Source organism: Phyllobates terribilis, unplaced genomic scaffold, assembly GCF_046119375.1.
Source record: "Phyllobates terribilis strain yellow unplaced genomic scaffold, ASM4611937v1 Scaffold_9__5_contigs__length_417890890, whole genome shotgun sequence".
In the NCBI taxonomy this organism is placed as follows: Eukaryota; Metazoa; Chordata; class Amphibia; order Anura; family Dendrobatidae; genus Phyllobates; species Phyllobates terribilis.
In genome coordinates, this window is record NW_027362769.1 from 400,900,255 (window position 1) to 400,920,246 (window position 19,992).

The 19,992-nt window shown below is 45.3% G+C and overlaps 1 protein-coding gene across 1 annotated transcript in view; it reads left to right on the forward strand.

Moving 5' to 3' along the window:
• The first annotated feature begins 12,989 nt into the window (after positions 1 to 12,989).
• Positions 12,990 to 19,992, forward strand: part of LOC141162627 (serine protease 27-like) — a 39,141-nt gene continuing 32,138 nt past the window's right edge. The window contains exon 1 of the mRNA XM_073648912.1: positions 12,990 to 13,122. Within this exon, the coding sequence (XP_073505013.1) occupies positions 13,080 to 13,122 (43 nt within the window). The 5' untranslated portion in view covers positions 12,990 to 13,079. The remainder of the gene's footprint in view (positions 13,123 to 19,992) is intronic.

Here is a 19,992-nt window from a genome sequence, read left to right on the forward strand (position 1 = left end):
GGGCAGGAGGATGGAAGTGGCCCTGCAAGCTGATATCGCTGCCTCGAAATCGGAGCTGGTGGAGAAGTTGGCGACCTGGCAGTGGTCGGCGCTGCAAGTGATCGGCGGCGCCCAAGCCCCGGCGGAGCTTCTCATGGATCGGGACGTGATAGGCCAAGCTGAAGCAGTCGTGGGAGCAGGTAGGAGTGATGTCCCTGTCCCAGACGCAGCTGGTGCTGCACCGTCCCTGGTCCCCCTGCCGGAACCGCTTATCCCGGGTGCTCACGCCCCAGACCTGTACCCTGGTGATCACGTCATCTACACCAGGCACCGAGGTGAGAGGGGCTGGTATGCCCTCCAGGTATACCGAGTGTCAAAGAAGAGAGACATGCCGCCGCAGTACCAGGCTGAAGACCCGGCTGGGTCAGCCTGTAGGAATCAGGAGTTCCCCCGGAGGGAGCACCACTGTTGAACTGCCTGAATCTACAGAAACTGTATATAGTTACCCATAAGGGTAAAGCAGAAAAGTTGAGTTTTGAAGTGAACTGCAAAAGTTGGTCGTGTGTGCATCTAGTTACCCGGTAAAGGTATAAAGACATTAAGGTAGAGGACGGTGATCTCCTTAAAAACTTTCCACTGTATATAATTGCACTTCTTAAGGTGCCCCTTATTGGTTTTATGTAACAACGAATGACCTCAGAACAAATACCCGTTTGGCGTGGCCGAAGACGTGGTCCAACACCTGGATCACCTAAGCCCTGCAGCCATGCCCAGGGCCTATGTTGAGGGTTTTCGGACGGGTCCCTCATGCTCATGTTTGCTAGTTTGCATCTTGATAAAGAAAATGGCCACCCGGTTGCAGAACGCGCTGTAACCTGTTGACAAATGTTTTATATGAAAAATGTTTTATGTGGAAAATGATATGTGAAGAAAAATGTTATTTAAAAATTCCTATAATGTTTTGATAAAAACGTAAACAGTAACGTTCAAGAAAAAGTGCCTCCCATAAAGGGAAGAAAAGTTGTATGTTTATGATCTTATATGTGATGCATCTAAAAATTTGCATGTCTGTAACATACCCTGTTTTTACTCTGTTCCAGCCCGCGGGTGTGCTGTGTTTTACCAAGGGGGTATGTGGCGCCCCTGAGGGTTCAGTTGCCACAGAGGTACTGCATCTCACCCAGAGGTGTGGTATCCCACTCTAAGGTAAGGATAGAGTGCTGCCCGGGACCCTAACACCTGCATTCAACACATACACTTCAGTAGGGCAGGGCGAGATTGCTCCTAAGGGAGAGCACAGTCCTTGGTCCCTGGCTGGAGTGGAGGGGAACCAAGTGAGGGGGAACCATGTAGTGGGTGTGGGTGGAGGACGTAGTTCAGGGGAGCACATGAAAGGAAGCTGTATAAAAGGGGGAACCATCTTAGAAAGACAAGCCAGTCAGAGAAGGAGAAGTGAAAGGAGCAGAGGCTCTGCAGGAGCTCTGCTCGGGAGGCGGGCCCAGCCCGAGAGACCCAGGACTAAGAGAGGAGAGGGAGCAGGAGAAAGGCTCCAGGAACAGAAGGGATTCCAGGGGTACGGGAAGTGCTGGAGGCCACCCGTACGCCCGAATCTGCCAGGCGGTGGAGGGATCGAGCCGCAGAGGGGACCGGCCCCTAAACTAGTGGAGAACTACAAGGCTCAGCTAGGAACCGGAGGCTGCAGTGGCCACAACCGCAATTATATCGCTGAAAAGGTGGCCACATAGGGTCCAGGGTACTGCAGGTCGCCCGACAAGACCCGAGGCTACCGGATTGGGACACTGGTTGCGAGGCACAGGGCAGGAGGTCGAGAGCCAACGCAGGAAGACGACTGAGGAAGGCACATAGAAAGGGGTCCTGTCAGGCACTCTTGAATTACCTGAGGGATTGCTGAACCCCTGCTTGGTGAACGCAGCACGACGTGGGAGGTTGTAGTCCAGAACCTGTAACCTGAAGAACTTATCAACTGTGAGTAAACTTGGAAGACTGCAACCCACTGCCTCTGTGATTATTGTCTGCACCATCACCCCCTGCACTACAACGCCCAGCATCACCTGTAACATCTACACTGACCTGGAGCTAAGCTCTACCTGTGGAGAGCCACACCAGCTTCTCTGCACTAACATCAGCTCCAGAGGACCTGCTCCGCAGCGGCGGCTCCCTTTAGCCCCATACCACAGGTGGCGTCACGAACTTTGTACATAAAAACTATAAAATCCCCTTTTTACTGACCGCCCTGGGTCATGGACCGGGTCACCGCCACTGTGACATCTCCCCTAGCAACGACCGGCCTGGCACTGAGTACCCCATGGCCCAGGGGGCACGTCAGACACCCCTACAGTGTACCTGAGGAACTTAAACAGAACTGTGAGTAAACTCGGATGACTGCACTCCACTGCCTCCATCAATTATTTCCGCTGCACCATCTCTCCTGCACTACAAGCCCCAGCATCATCTCCTTCTGTACTAACACCTGCCCCGGGGACCCGCTCCGCCTGTGGGGAGCAAAAACATCCCAGCTGCCATCCCATCACCCCCGGAGGTCTGCAGCAGCGCTGGTAATCGTTACCGGGAACCACAGGTGGCGTCACGAGACAAACTGTACACTAAAACCCCCTTTTCAAGAGAAACCCCAGAGTATGGGCCCGGGAGCCGACTGCCCTACACCTGCACTACTGGACACCGGGTCACAGGTAACCATCATACCTGATGTCCTCTACAAAAGGTACTGGTCCCTAGATGAACTCCATCCGCCAGCCCCAAATCTCTCTGTGTATGCATCCAATGGCCTTCCTCTTAACCTGGTAGGGGTTAAGGACGTGACAGTGAAGGTGGGGAGAGCGGAACTAAAGGACCAACGGCTGATTGTAGTGGAGTCTAACCCTGGTGATACAGACTTGTATATGATACTTGGTACAAATGTAGTTGGTAACTGTTTGGGAGAAGTGTTGTTCTTACTCCAACAGATGGCTGACACTGCCAAACCGGGGCAGAGGAAGGTGTCCCAAAAGGAAATTCGAGCCCTCCTGTACCAGCAGCAGGTAAAACTAACAGGTGGTGAGATTGGTAATGTATGGGTAACAGATCCGATGCCCATTGTGATTCCCCCAATGAGTGTAATGCTGATTTGGTGTAGGGCAGCAATAGGTCTCAGGGGACAGAACTACCAGGCGGTAGTGGAGCCCACTAGCTCAGAACAAAAACACGTTTGGCGTGGCGGAAGACGTGGTTCAGCACCAGGATCACTTAAGCCCTGCAGCCACGCCCAGGGCCTACGTGGAGGGTTTTCGGACGGGTCCCTTATGCTGCTAAAAATGTTGAAAATGTTTTACATGAGAAAATATATATATGCAAGTGAAAAGTTTTATATTGTTGTCGATAACGTTAACTTGTAACGTTTAAGAAATGTGCCTCCCATAAAGGGAAGAAAAAGTTTTATAACCTTCTAAGTGATGCATCTGAAAATTTTATATGTCTAAAATACCGTTTTTTTGCTCAGTTCCAGCCCGCGGACGTGCTGTGTTTTAACAGGGGGGAGTGTGGCGCCCCTGAGGGTTCAGTCGCCACAGAGGTACTGCATCTCACCCAGAGGTGTGGTGTCTCCTTCTCTCAGGTAAGGAGGGAGTGCTGCCCGGGACCCCAACACCCGCATTCAACACTACACTACTCCAGGCCGGCTGGAAACGCATTATGCACTTCTCATGCCCTGTCCCTGGCTGGAGTGGGGGGAACCAAAGAGAGGGGGAACCAGTAGTGGGTGTGGGTGGAGGATGTAGAATAGGGAAGCACTATTATAGGAGATATATATAAAGGGAAGAGTTAGAGAGTTCAGAGAGTTAAGTTCAGTCAGTGAGTAGTAAGGAGGGGAGCAGGTGGTCTTCAGGAGCTCTGCTCCATAACTGGCACCTAGTAAGAGAGGCCCAGGAGGGGAGCAGAGGAGAAAGGCTCCGGTAACATAAGGGATCCCAGGGGGTACGGTGAGTGCAGGACGACACCCATACTCCCGAATCTGCCAGGTGTCAGAGGGATCAGGCCGCAAGAAGGGAACCGGTCCCTGGACCAGCCGTGTTACTCCAGGTCTTGGCTGGAAAAACCGAAGGCTTCTGCACTTCCACGGTGCAGTTGCCACAACCTCACCCTAGCCACCGTGAAGGGCACCAAATAGGTCCGGGAACTCCACATTACCCAGAGGGACTTCAGAGTACCCGATCGGGACTTTGTGTGGGGAAGCACAGGGCAGGAGGGAGAAGACCAGGCGCGGGAAGTCGGACTAGAGAGGAATATACAAAAGTGGGGTCCCGTCAAGCGCTCCTGACATACTTGAGAAAGTGCTGAACCCTCAGTCTGGTAGATTAAGTGCGACGCGGGAGGCTGACACCCGTACAGTGTACCTGAGGAACCTAAACAGAACTGTGAGTAAACTCAGATGACTGCACTCCACTGCCTCCGTCAATTATTTCTGCTGCGCCATCTCTCCTGCACTACAAGCCGCAGCATCATCACCTTCTGCACTAACACCTGCCCCGGGGGCTCGCTCCATCTGTGGGGAGCAGAAACATCCCAGCTGCCATCCTATCACCCGAGGAGGTCTGCAGCAGCGCCGGTAATTGTCACCGGGAACCACAGGTGGCGTCACGAGACAAACTGTACACTAAAACCCCTTTTCAAGAAAGACCCCAGAGTGCGGGCCCAGGAGCCGACTGCCGTGACATCCTAAACAAGGTAAAGGCCCGGGTATCGAGTCCCCTATATCCCTCCTGGGCGAGACACAAGCACATTATACATCACTATGCAAACGTTGTACCCATAAATTCCACTATTGCTACCCTAGCTAAACGTGAGGTTGATGCATTTTGATCAAAGTAAGTGAGTCCATTAGTCAAATATGAGCGACCTCATCAGATGTGAACCTACAGTGATGCTGGTTCAGACAAGTGTAAAATGAAGATGTCCTTCCAGAAAAGTAGATGACTGTTCATCCATATGGTGTTTGGTATACCCATTTTCTCATTTGTTTTTTATACCCACAATGAAAAAAATAATAATAAGGCCTGATTCAGCATCTTATGTAATTTTTGCAATAGATCCATTAAAAAATGTCATACCAGCTATTAATGTAAAGAGAGGAGAGAACAAGGCGCAATGGGTGACTCAGTATTGCAATTTGTAGAGGGGTGTGGGGATGGCTACTAACCTTATGAAGTTGTGCACCTCTGCACAACCCCAGTGTAAAGCTCCACAAGCTCCGCTCTGTTGGTGGCTGTCATCTATTTCCAGCGGCGTTCACAGATCCTGATCTCTTGGTGGTGGATCAACGTGGTCAGGTTAGTAGCATGTAATGCCGAGATAGACGCCCAGCTTCACCAACACCCCCGGCAGCGTTCCGGAGGGGTTAAGGCAGCGCAGCTTGGAAAACCAGGGTAGTAATTTTAATTAAATTGCTCCCACAGGTGAAAAAACAATAGATTAAAGGCAGCTCTACCGCACCCCAACAGGGGGAAAAGGACAATCAGTGAATATGAATAGCGGTACCAGAGCGCCAATAACGGGGCAAAAATATTAAAAGGACTGATTTATTAATATACACAACGCGTTTCGGTGGACACAGCCACCTTCATCAGGTGTGACAAGCAGCAAACAATTGATCCTTATATACATTTGACTAGGTATACAATTACTTAAAAGGGGCGGGGCCAGATACAGAGTAATACCTCTATATTAACCCCTTGAGTTCATATATGCTCAATAGAGTAAAAAGGATTGTTATAAAATAATGCCTAATGAAGCATATAGGGTTCTTATAAAAAGGATTCGCTGTAAAAAAAAACAAAAAACTTGTGAATCCTATAATCTTAATACTTCATAGGATATATTGTCATCTACCACCCTATATTTTAGATTATATAAAAAAATAATAATAATAATAATTTTTACATTCAACATAAAACAATGCATAAATATAAAGTTATAAAATTACAATCAGTTTCTATCATTGTAATTAGGAAAAGTAGACGAAGAAAGGAAAGAGAAAAAAAAAGAGAAAAAAATATATATATATAAAAAAAAAATAATAATAATAATAAAAAAATTCCAAAAAAAAAAAAAAAAAAAATCCCCCCCCCCAAAAAAAATAAAATAAAAAAATAAATAAAATTTTTTTCTTTCAATTTTTTCTCCTTTCTCTCTCTCCTCCCTCCTCCCCTCCCTCTCTCCTTTCCCCTCTTCCCTCCTTCTCTCTCTCCTCCCCCCTCCTCCTCCATATAAAAGATATATATAATAAATTTGCTAAAATATGAAAACAATTATTTAAAAAGTTGTCTTCTCTATATTAAGGTTCAAACCTTCAGGAGACGAGGTTCCCATTTTGAAAATCCAATAATTTTCACGTGTAATGAGACGATTTAGTCTATCAGGGTGTGTATCAACTATATGATCAATGATAGTTAGTTTTAGGTTATTAGGATTTTTTTGATGTTCTTTTAAGAAATGATTAGAAACGCTATGTAGGGGAAAGCCGTGTCTAATATTTTGGCGCTGTTTCTTTAATCTGGAGGGCATCTCCTGGATAGTGCGGCCAATGTATTGCAGATAGATCACATATGAGGACTGACATGTAAGTCTAAAGCGAATGGGATAGATCTCTCCAGTGACCGCAGAGACGAATGTTTTGGCTCCGTTATCAATGGATTGACAGCATAAGCATTTAGGGACATTACATTTATAACATCCATTATTGCTAATAGGAACTGAATGGTTCGGTCTTCTACCAATTGTTGTATTGCTAGGGGCTATATAGTTTCCTAGATTTTTACTCCTCCGATATATGACATGAGGAAATTCCGGTAAATGACCAGTTAATATTGGATCATTACTTAAAATGAACCAGTATTTTTTTAATAAACTGGATAACACTTGCGTAGGTTTACCATAAGTAGTAATCAGATTTAAACTGAAATCGTTGTTTGGCTCTTGGCTGGTATTCTTGGATTTGTTGATACACAGGTTCTGTGATAGGGATCTAGTTTTGGAGAAAGCATCCTCTACATCTACCCACTTTAACCCCTTAATAACATTTGACGTACTAATATGCGTCTGTGCCCTGGGACTTAAGAGCCAGACCCGTATTAGTACGTCATGGCGATCGCGCCCGCACACAGGCTGTGCGGGCGCGATCGCCGCCGGGTGTCAGCTGATTGTCACAGCTGACACCCGGTACTATGTGCAGGGAGCGGTCCCGCACCGCTCCCAGCACATTAACCCCCGCTATGCTGCGATCGAAGTCAATCGAAATCGATCGCGGCATTGCGGGGGCAAGGGGAGGTGATCGGCGATACTCACCTCCTCTTCCGGCTTCCAGCGCAGACTGCAGCGGCTTCCCGGGTGTTGCCATGACGACCCGATGTCGTCATGACAACATCCGGGTCACCAGAGAGCAGGAAGATTGCTTGGACATGCGCAGTGCATCTCCAAGCAATCTTAACACTGTGCACTTCTGACAGCCTGCATGGCATAGGGATGGTGCTCCATTCCTATGCCATGCAGGCGATCAGAAAAAAAAAAGTGAAAGTCCCAGAGTGGGACAAAGTAATAAGGTGTACAAACTGTCTGAAAGTGGAAAAAAAAAAAAAAAATGTGCAAAAATATTATAAAAAAATTAAAAAAATAATACACCAAAAATAAAAATATAATGTACCCATCAATAAATATTATTATAAAAAAAATAAAAAAAAAACAATAAAAGTACACATATTTGGTATCGCCGCGTCCGGAACAACCTGACCTATAAAACTGTCCCACTAGTTAACCCCTTCAGTGAACACGGTAAAAAAAAAAAAACGCAGCAAAAAACAATGCTTTATCACCATACCGCCAAACAAAAAGTGGAATAACACGCGATCAAAATGACGCATATAAATAAAAATGATACCGCTGAAAACGTCATCTCGTCCCACAAAAAACAAGCTGCCATACAGCTCCATCAGCCGAAAAATAAAAAAGTTTCAGCTCTCAGAATAAAGCGATGCTAAAAAATATTTTTTTCTATAAAATAGCTTTTATTGTGTAAAAGCGCCAAAATATAGAAAAATTATACAAATGTGGTACCGCTGTAAACGTACTGACCCGAAGAATAAAGCTACCTCATCAATTTTACCACACGCGGAACAGAATAAAAAAAAAAAAAAAAAAACAATTCCTGAATTGTTGGTTTTTGTTTATTCTGCCTCCCAAAAATCGGAATAGAAAGCGATCAAAAAATGTCACGTGCCTGAAAATGGCACCAATAACAACGTCAAGTCATCCCGCAAAAAACGAGCCGTCACATGACTGTCTGCCAAAATCTGGAAAAATTATAGCTCTCAAAATATGGCGATGCAAAAACTAGATTTTACAAAAAATGCGTCTTTTAGTGTGTGACAGCTGTCAGTCATAAAAACCCCATATGATTCTGGCATTGCTGTAATCACACCGACCCGAAGAATAAAGTCGTCTAATCACTTATACCGCACAAGGAACGGCGTCAAAAATAAACTCTTGGGTTAGGATTGGGCTAGGGTTAGGGCTGGGTTTGGGGCTAGGGTTGTGCTGGGGCTAGGGTTGTGCTAGGGCTAGGGTTGTGCTAGGGCTAGGGCTGGGGTTGGGATTTTTTTCAAAAGTAAGAAAAAAAGATGACGATATGGTGACTACTGTTGAGAGCAAGTGCTCGCTACTTGAGTTTGCATCGGGTGCTCTGGTATGCATTGAGTATCGTGGGTATTTGAGTGACATGCTCGAGTCTCTGCCCCATATGCTTCGCGGCCAAAAAACTTTACGGGGATTGCCTGCCATGCACGAGCGATCCCCGCATGTTTTTTTTTGGGTGCCTAATAACCGTGAAACATGCGGAGCAGGGACTCGAGCATGTCACTCAAGCACACGCTGTACATGGTGCATACCTGAGTACCCGATGCAAACTCAAGTAGCGAGCACTTGCGCTCAAGAATAATGACAACTTATTCAATATGATGACCTAATGTAAACAAATTCTGTGCCGTACCTCTGGGTTCAAAATGTTCACTATACACCTTAATAAAATCCTTGAGGGGTATAGTTTCCAAAATGGGGACACTTGTGGGGGAGCTCCACTGTTTAGGCACATCACGGGCCCTCCAAACGTGACATGGTGTCCGCTAACAAATTGAATGGAAAATCGGCTCAAATTGTTAGCGGACGCCATGTTGCGTTTGGAGAGCCCCTGTGTGCCCAAACATTGGAGCTCCCCCACAAGTGACCCTATTTTGGAAACTAGACCCCCCAAGGCACCTATCTAGATGCATAGTAAGCACTTGGAACCCCCAGGTGCTTCACAAATTGATTCGTAAAAATGAAAAAGTGAAAAAAAAAACACTTTTTCATTTTTATGAATCAATTTGTGAAGCACCTGGGGTTCCAAGTGCTCACTATGCATCTAGAAAGGTGCCTTGGGGGGTCTAGTTTCCAAAATGGGGTCACTTGTGGGGGAGCTCCAATGTTTGGGCACACAGGGACTCTCCAAATGCAACATGATATCCGCTAACAAATTGTCGGCTCAAATTGTTAGCGGATATCATGTTGCATTTGGAGAGTCCCTGTGTGCCCAAACATTGGAGCTCCCCCACAAGTGACCCCATTTTGGAAACTAGACCCCCCAAGGCACCTATCTAGATGCATAGTGAGCATTTGGAACCCCAGGTGCTTCACAAATTGATTCATAAAAATGAAAAAGTGTTTTTTTTTTCACTTTTTCATTATTACGAATCAATTTGTGAAGCACCTGGGGGTTCCAAGTGCTCACTATGCATCTAGAAAGGTGCCTTGGGGGGTCTAGTTTCCAAAATGGGGTCACTTGTGGGGGAGCTCCAAAGTTTGGGCACAGAGGGGCTCTCCAAACGCAATGTGGTGTCCGCTAACAATTTGAGCCGATTTTCCATTCAATTTGTTAGCGGATACCATATTGCATTTAGAGAGTCCCTGTGTGCCCAAACATTGGAGCTCCCGCACAAGTGACCCCATTTTGGAAACTAGACCCCCCAAGGCACCTATCTAGATGCATAGTGAGCACTTGGAACCCCTAGGTGCTTCACAAATTGATTCGTAAAAATGAAAAAGTGTTTTTTTTTTCACTTTTTCATTTTTACGAATCAATTTGTGAAGCACCTGGGGGTTCCAAGTGCTCACTATGCATCTAGAAAGGTGCCTTGGGGGGTCTAGTTTCCAAAATGGGGTCACTTGTGGGGGAGCTCCAAAGTTTGGGCACACAGGGGCTCTCCAAACACAACATGGCGTCCGCTAATTATTCAAGCAAATTTTACAATCAAAGTCAAATGGCGCTCCTTCCCTTCCGAGCCCTGCCGTGCGCCCAAACAGTGTTTCTTCCCCAAATATTGGGTATCTGCGTGCCCAGGGGAAATTGCACAACAAATTTTGGGGTCCATTTTTTCTTGTTACCCCTGTGAAAATAAAAAAAATTGGGTCTAAAGTAACATTTTTGTGAAAAAAGTTAAATGTTCATTTTTTTCTTCCACATTCAAAAAATTCCTGTGAAGCACCTGAAGGGTTAATAAAGTTCTTGAATGTGGTTTTGAGCACCTTGAGGGGTGCAGTTTTTAGAATGGTGTCACTTTTGGGTATTTTCTGTCATAAAGACCCCTCAAAGTGACTTCAAATGTGATGTGGTCCCTAAAAAAATGGTTTTATAAATTTTGTTGGAAAAATGAGAAATCGCTGGTCAACTTTTAACCCTTATAGCTTCCTAACAAAAAAAAAATTTTGGTTCCAAAATTGTGCTGATGTAAAGTAGATATGTGGGAAATGTTATTTATTAACTCTTTTGTGTGACATATCTCTCTAATTTAAGGTCATAAAAATTAAAATTTTGAAAATTGCAAAATTTTCAAAATTTTCGCCAAATTTCCATTTTTTTTCACAAACAAACGCAAGTGATATCGAAGAAATTTTTCCACAATCATGAAGTACAATATGTCACGAAAAAAACAATCTCAGAATCAGGGGGATCCGTTGAAGCGTTCCAGAGTAATTACCTCATAAAGTGACAGTGGTTAGAATTGTAAAAATTGGCCCGGTCATTAACGTGCAAACCACCCTCAGGGCGTAAAGGGGCTAAGGAAGTGGATGTAAATAGCTATCTTGAATTTGACAGTGGCCATCTACCCAGCTGGATTAGAAATATTCCATACGGTCAATATTGGCGTGTCAGAAAAAATTGTACACATGATTCGGATTTTTTTCTGGAATCTAAGGTTTTACAAAAACGTTTTAGAGCTAAGGGATATCCCCAGAAATTATTAGAGGATGCTTTCTCCAAAACTAGATCCCTATCACAGAACCTGTGTATCAACAAATCCAAGAATACCAGCCAAGAGCCAAACAACGATTTCAGTTTAAATCTGATTACTACCTATGGTAAACCTACGCAAGTGTTATCCAGATTATTAAAAAAATACTGGTTCATTTTAAGTAATGATCCAATATTAACTGGTCATTTACCGGAATTTCCTCATGTCATATATCGGAGGAGTAAAAATCTAGGAAACTATATAGCCCCTAGCAATACAACAATTGGTAGAAGACCGAACCATTCAGCTCCTATTAGCAATAATGGATGTTATAAATGTAACGTCCCTAAATGCTTATGCTGTCAATCCATTGATAACGGAGGCAAAACATTCGTCTCTGCGGTCACTGGAGAGATCTATCCCATTCGCTTTAGACTTACATGTCAGTCCTCATATGTGATCTATCTGCAATACATTGGCCGCACTATCCAGGAGATGCCCTCCAGATTAAAGAAACAGCGCCAAAATATTAGACACGGCTTTCCCCTACATAGCGTTTCTAATCATTTCTTAAAAGAACATCAAAAAAATCCTAATAACCTAAAACTAACTATCATTGATCATATAGTTGATACACACCCTGATAGACTAAATCGTCTCATTACACGTGAAAATTATTGGATTTTCAAAATGGGAACCTCGTCTCCTGAAGGTTTGAACCTTAATATAGAGAAGACAACTTTTTAAATAATTGTTTTCATATTTTAGCAAATTTATTATATATATCTTTTATATGGAGGAGGAGGGGGGAGGAGAGAGAGAAGGAGGGAAGAGGGGAAAGGAGAGAGGGAGGGGAGGAGGGAGGAGAGAGAGAAAGGAGAAAAAATTGAAAGAAAAAATTTTTATTTTTTTTTTGGATTTTTTTTTTTTTTTTTTTGGGGATTTTTTTGGAATTTTTTTTTCTCTTTCCTTTCTTCGTCTACTTTTCCTAATTATAATGATAGAAACTGATTGTAATTTTATAACTTTATATTTATGCATTGTTTTATGTTGTATGTAAAAATTATTATTATTATTAATTTTTTTATATAATCTAAAATATAGGGTGGTAGATGACAATATATCCTATGAAGTATTAAGATTATAGGATTCACAAGTTTTTTTTTTTTTTTTTTTTACAGCGAATCCTTTTTATAAGAACCCTATATGCTTCATTAGGCATTATTTTATAACAATCCTTTTTACTCTATTGAACATATATGAACTCAAGGGGTTAATATAGAGGTATTACTCTGTATCTGGCCCCGCCCCTTTTAAGTAATTGTATACCTAGTCAAATGTATATAAGGATCAATTGTTTGCTGCTTGTCACACCTGATGAAGGTGGCTGTGTCCACCGAAACGCGTTGTGTGTGTATTAATAAATCAGTCCTTTTAATATTTTTGCCCTGTTATTGGCGCTCTGGTACCGCTATTCATATTCACCGATTATACCAGCTATTAATATCTTACCAGGAAAAGATCACGGCCGAACATGTCAACTTCACCTTACAGATAAAGATGTCATGATCGGGTTATTAATTTACTCGCAGAAAGGAAAGTGAAAATGTTTTAAGTTTTAAAAGTAAATTGAAGAGAGGTCATAAAAAGAGAAAAATCAATGATTCCTTGTAGACCAGTGTAAGAACCTTCACATCTCACTATCCCTTCAATATCTGACAATCTGTGAGGAGGCAAGTGCTCTCCAAGAAGAGAAGACAAAACGAAGAAATGGAGAAGAACCTGATCTGTGTCCTGTTAGTCCTATATGTCGGTAAGGGACCTGGTATATATATATAGCATCCATGGTGTTACACAGGATTGAAGGTAACATCTACTACATTGTCCATGAGATTTACTGCAAATTGATATCGGGGTGTTACATAGGACTGCAGGCAATTCCTACTTCAACATCTTCTGATTGTCTTTTACTTTGCCTTAGTCTTTTCTCACAGTTTACTTCTCTATAGTTCCATCTTTTTCTGATCTTCTCTTACCCAACCACCGTCTCTTCTCCCACTATTTTCTCATCTTATAGTTAGCTTCCCTAAGGCTCCACCATCTTCTGATCTTCTCTTACCCAACCGCCGTCTCTTCCACCACTATTTTCTCATCTCACAGTTTGATTCTCTAAGGCTCCACCATCTTCTGATCTTCTCTTATCCAACCATCGTCTCTTCTCTCACTGTTTTCTCATCTCAGAGTTTCTTTCTCTAAGACTCCACCATCTTCTTCTGATCTTCTCTTACCCAGCCATTGTCTCTTCTCCCACTATTTTCACATCTCACAGTTTGCTTCTCTGAGGCTCCACCATCTTCTTCTGATCTTACCCAGCCATTGTCTCTTCTCCCATCACTTTCTCTTCTCACAATTTCTTTCCCTGTATAACGCTCTGTACACATTTGTGCTATATGTGTTATAGGAGCCAGTCTTGGCATGAAGATTTGCTCTTTTAAGCTCAATTTAGAATTTTTGCTCTTTAAGAATTATTTCCTATCTGGTGGAATTCCATTTAATTGGTTTAGACCAAGACCAGGGTTATTGCTACACCTGCAAAAATGTGAGGTTGATTCATTTTGATCAAAGTAAGTGAGTCCATTAGTCAAATATGAGCGACCTCGTCAGATGTGAACCTACAGTGATGCTGGTTCAGACAAGTGTAAAATGAAGATGTCCTTCCAGAAAAGTAGATGATTGTTCATCCATATGGTGTTTGGTATATCCCATTTTCTCATTTGTTTTTTATACCCACAATGAAAAAAATAATAATAAGGCCTGATTCAGCATCTTATGTAATTTTTGCAATGGATCCATTAAAAAATGTCATACCAGCTATTAATATCTTACCAGGAAAAGATCACGGCCGAACATGTGAACTTCACCTTACAGATAAAGATAACATGATATTATGATTAGGAAAGTGAAAATGTTTTAAGCTATAAAAGTGAATTGAACAGAGGTCATAAAAAGATAAAAATCAATGACTCCTTGTAGACCAGTGTAAGAACCTTCACATCTCACTATCCCTTCAATATCTGACGATCTGTGAGGAGGCAAGTGCTCTCCAAGAAGAGAAGACAAAACGAAGAAATGGAGAAGAACCTGATCTGCGTCCTGTTGGTCCTATACGTCGGTAAGGGGCCTGGTATATACACTGCTCAAAAAAATAAAGGGAACACTTAAACAACACAATGTAACTCCAAGTGAATCAAACTTCTGTGAAATCTACCTGTCCAGTTATGAAGCGACTGATTGTGAATCAATGTCTCCTGCTGTTGTGCAAATGGAACAGACAACTGGTAGAAATGATCGGCAATTAGCAAGATACCCCCTATAAAGGAGCGGTTCTGCAGGTGGTGAACACAGACCATTTCTCTGTTCTCATCCTTTTTGGCTGTTGTTTTAGTCACTTTTTTCATTTTACCATTGCTCTCACCCCTAGAGGTACAGTAGCATGAGGCGGTGTCTACAGTACAACCCACAGAAGTTGCTCAGGTAGTGCAGCTCATCCAGGATGGCACATCAGTGCGAGCTGTGGCAAGAAGGTTTGCTGTGTCTGTCAGCGTAGTGTCCAGAGGATGGAGGCGCTACCAGGAGACAGGCCAGTACACCAGGAGACGTGGAGGAGGCCGTAGGAGGGCAATAACCCAGCAGCAGGACCGCTACCTCCGCCTTTGTGCAAGGAGGAACAGGAGGAGCACTGCCCGAGCCCTGCAAAATGACCTCCTGCAGGCCACAAATGTGCATGTGTCTGCAGAAACGGTTAGAAACCGACTCCATGATGGTGGTATGAGGCCCGACGTCCACAGATGGGGGTTGTGCTCACAGCCCAACACCGTGCAGGACGCTTAGCATTTGCCACAGAACACCAGGATTGGTAAAGTCGCCACTGGCGCCCTGTGCTCTTCACAGATGGAAGCAGGTTCACACTAAGCACATGTGACAGACGTGACAGAGTCTGGAGACACCGTGGAGAGCGATCTGCTGCCTGCAACATCCTTCAGCATGACCGGTTTGGCAGTGGGTCAGTAATGGTGTGCGGTGGCATTTCTTTGGAGGGCCGCACAGCCCTCCATGTGCTCGCCAGAGGTAGCCTGACTGCAATTAGATACCAGGATGAGATCCTCAGACCACTTGTGAGACCATATGCTGGTGCGGTTGGCCCTGGGTTCCTCCTAATGCAGGACAATGCCAGACCTCATGTGGCTGGAGTGTGTCAGCAGTTCCTGCAAGATGAAGGCATTGAAGCTATGGACTGGCCGCCCGTTCCCCAGACCTGAATCCGATTGAGCACATCTGGGACATCATGTCCGCTCCATCCACCAATGTCACGTTGCACCACAGACTGCCCAGTAGTTGGCGGATGCTTTAGTCCAGGTCTGGGAGGAGATCGAACAGGAGACCATCCGCAACCTCATCAGGAGCATGCCCAGGCATTGTAGGGAGGTCATACAGGCACGTGGAGGCCACACACAATACTCAGCCTCATCAGGAGCATGCCCAGGCATTGTAGGGAGGTCATACAGGCACGTGGAGGCCACACACAATACTCAGCCTCATCAGGAGCATGCCCAGGCGTTGTAGGGAGGTCATACAGGCACGTGGAGGCCACACACAATACTCAGCCTCATCAGGAGCATGCCCAGGCGTTGTAGGGAGGTCATACAGGCACGTGGAGGCCACACACAATACTCAGCCTCATCAGGAGCATGCCCAGGAGTTGTAGGGAGGTCATACAGGCACGTGGAGGCCACACACAATACTCAGCCTCATCAGGAGCATGCCCAGGCGTTGTAGGGAGGTCATACAGGCACGTGGAGGCCACACACAATACTCAGCCTCATTGTGACTTGTTTTAAGGACATTACATCACAGTTGGATCAGCCTGTAGTGTGTTTTTCCACTTTAATTTTGGGGGTGACTCCAAATCCAGGCCTCCATTGGTTAATAAATGTGATTTCCATTGATGATTTTTGTGTGATTTTGTTGTCAGCACATTCAGCTTTCTACAGAACAAAGTATTCAATGAGAAGATTTCATCCATTCAGATCTAGGAGGGGGGATTTGAGTGTTCCCTTTATTTTTTTGAGCAGTGTATATAGCATCCATGGTGTTACACAGGTAACATCTACTACATTGTCCATGAGATTTACTGTAAATTGATATCGGGGTGTTACATAGGACTGCAGGCAATTCCTACTTCAACATCTTCTGATTGTCTTTTACTTTGCCTTAGTCTTTTCTCACGGTTTACTTCCCTATAGTTCCATCTTCTTCTGATCTTCTCTTACCCAACCATCGTCTCTTCTCCCACTATTTTCACATCTCACAGTTTGATTCTCTAAGGCTCCACCATCTTCTGATCTTCTCTTATCCAACCATCGTCTCTTCTCTCACTGTTTTCTCATCTCAGAGTTTCTTTCTCTAAGGCTCCACCTGTCACGCTGTCTCTGTATACTGGAGGTAGGGGGCCTAAGCTGACCCTAAGCTGGGGCCCTGACTAATCCCTCAACCTGGAGGTACTGTTAAAGGTACAGAGGTCCAGGCCGCCAGCGTAACCCCTACCTCCTGAAGATCCCTGCACCTCAGTAATCTAGTCCTGAGAAGGACCCCGATCACAACCAAAGGGAACAAGAAATAATATGCCCAAACACAGTATTTAGACGAACGAGACAGTACAAGGGAAAAACCAAAACCACCTTGCATACAAACAACTTCTCAACTACAACAGAGGGAAAACCAACGGGAAAGGAGATAAATGATAAAGCGAGGAAAGGGAAAAAACACTTCCAAAAACACTTATCTCAGCAACTCCAAACACCACGATCCGCTCTGTCAGTCTGAATGAAATGCTTTCACCGACACCTCCCAAACAGACCAGCAGGTATATGAAGGAGTCTCACTACAGAAGTATTGATTGCAGCTGGGCGAGGCTGGACCTCATCTAGCCCAGAGAGAGAGAGAGAATTAACTCCCTCACTGCCGAGAAACACAAAGCACCAACAAGTCAGCTGCGAGAAGTCAGGCTGTGTACTCGTGACGATCTTCGTGGCAACACACCCGTGACAGTACCCCCCCTTCTACGAGGGGCCTCCGGACCCTCAGGGCCAGGTTTATCCGGGTGAGTCGTGTGGAAGGCCCGAACTAATCGGTCTGCGTTAATATCCGACGCAGGAACCCACATCCTCTCCTCAGGACCATACCCCTTCCAATGAACCAGGTACTGAAGGGACCGGCGATTAAAGCGTGAATCAATGACCCTCGATACCTGGAACTCCAAGTTACCATTGACAACCACTGGAGGGGGAGGTAAAAGTGACGGCACCACCGGCGCCACATACCTCTTAAGCAATGATCTGTGAAACACGTTGTGAATTTTAAACGTAGGGGGGAGGTCAAGACGGAATGCCACCGGATTAATAATAGAACTGATTCTGTACGGCCCGATGAACCTGGGACCCAGTTTCCAGGAGGGAACCTTAAGTTTTATATTCCTGGTAGACAACCATACCCGATCGTTCACACTTAGGTCCGGACCAGACACTCTCCTCCTATCAGCCATACGTTTGTATCGGTTCCCCATAGTATTCAGATTCTTCAGCACCCCTCTCCATACTGAAGCGAGTGATGAGGAAAATCGTTCCTCCTCAGGAACCCCCGAAGAGCCCCCCCCACTGAAAGTACAAAACTGGGGGTGAAAACCATATGCCCCAAAAAACGGGGACTTACCAGTGGACTCGCTCCGCCTATTATTAAGAGCAAACTCTGCCAGAGGTAAGAAAAAAGCCCAGTCCTCCTGGTTCTCTGACACAAAACACCGGAGATATGTCTCCAAGCTCTGGTTCATACGTTCCGTCTGACCATTGGTCTGAGGATGAAAAGCCGATGAGAATGACAACTGCATCCCCCGCCGTGCACAAAACGCCTTCCAGAACTTAGACACAAACTGAGACCCCCGATCAGACACCACCTCGGAGGGTACCCCGTGAAGCCTCACAATCTCCCCAATGAACACCTGCGCAAGAGTTTTAGCATTAGGGAGAGCCGGAAGAGCGATAAAATGTGCCATCTTGCTGAACCTGTCCACTACAACGAGTATGACCGTTTTACCCGAAGACGGAGGGAGGTCCGTAATAAAGTCCATAGACAGATGAGTCCAAGGACGCTCCGGGATCTTCAAAGGTAAGAGGGCCCCAGACGGACGGGTATGTGAGGTCTTAGAGCGCGCACAAACCCCACAGGACGCGACAAAAGTTACCACCTCCTTATGTAAATTAGGCCACCAAAACCGACGCGAGAGGAGATCCACAGTAGCTTTACTCCCCGGGTGTCCTGCAAAAACTGAGTTATGGTGTGCCTCGATCACCTTTTGTCGCAACTGATCTGGAACAAACAATCTCCCTGGAGGTCCAACAGGGGCGTCCCCCTGAGCCTCCAATACCTCCTCCTCCAGCTCAGAGCATACTGCCGAAACCACCACCCCCTCCTGAAGGATAGGAATCGGGTCGTCCGTATTCCCGGCCCCCGGGAAACTACGAGATAAGGCATCCGCCTTTACATTTTTTGACCCAGGACGATATGTAACGACAAAATTAAACCTGGTAAAAAACAATGACCACCTAGCTTGTCTGGGATTCAGACGTTTCGCGGACTCCAGATATAGCAGGTTCTTGTGATCGGTGATGACGGTGACCGGATGAACAGCCCCCTCCAGAAAATGGCGCCACTCCTCAAAAGCTAACTTAATGGCCAAGAGTTCCCTATTGCCGACATCGTAATTCCTCTCAGCGGACGACAATTTTTTAGAGAAAAAGGCGCACGGATGCCACTTACCAGGGGACGAACCCTGTGACAATACTGCTCCCACCCCTACCTCGGAAGCGTCTACCTCTACAATGAATGGCTGAGACGCATCGGGTTGAATGAGTATGGGCGCCGAGGCAAAACATTTTTTCAAAGAGGAGAATGCTTGACAAGCCTTGTCAGACCACCTAGAAAAATCCGTCCCCTTTTTAGTCATGTCAGTGAGAGGCTTAACCATGGACGAGAAATTACGAATGAACTTCCGGTAATAATTAGCAAACCCCAGGAAACGTTGTAGTGCCTTAAGATTCTCAGGCCGATCCCACTCAAGAACTGCCCGCACTTTCCCAGGGTCCATACGAAAACCGGACGCTGAAACCAGGAAGCCTAAAAACTGAAGTTCCTGTACGGCGAACACACACTTTTCCCACTTGGCATACAGTTTATTATCCCGCAAGATCTGTAGCACCTGCCTAACGTGCTCCTGATGAGACACCAGATCCGGCGAGTAAATTAGGATATCATCCAGATATATGACAACAAACTGTCCCACCAAGCGGCGAAAAATGTCATTAACAAAGTGTTGGAACACCGCCGGGGCATTAGTCAGACCGAATGGCATGACAAGGTTCTCATAATGCCCCTCCGGAGTGTTAAACGCCGTCTTCCACTCATCCCCCTCCTTCATCCTAATCAGATTGTACGCCCCCCTGAGATCCAACTTAGAAAACCATTTGGCGCCCACGATCTGATTAAAGAGATCGGGAATAAGTGGAAGCGGATACGGATCTCGGACCGTAATCCGATTAAGTTCACGGAAATCCAGGCAAGGGCGTAGGCC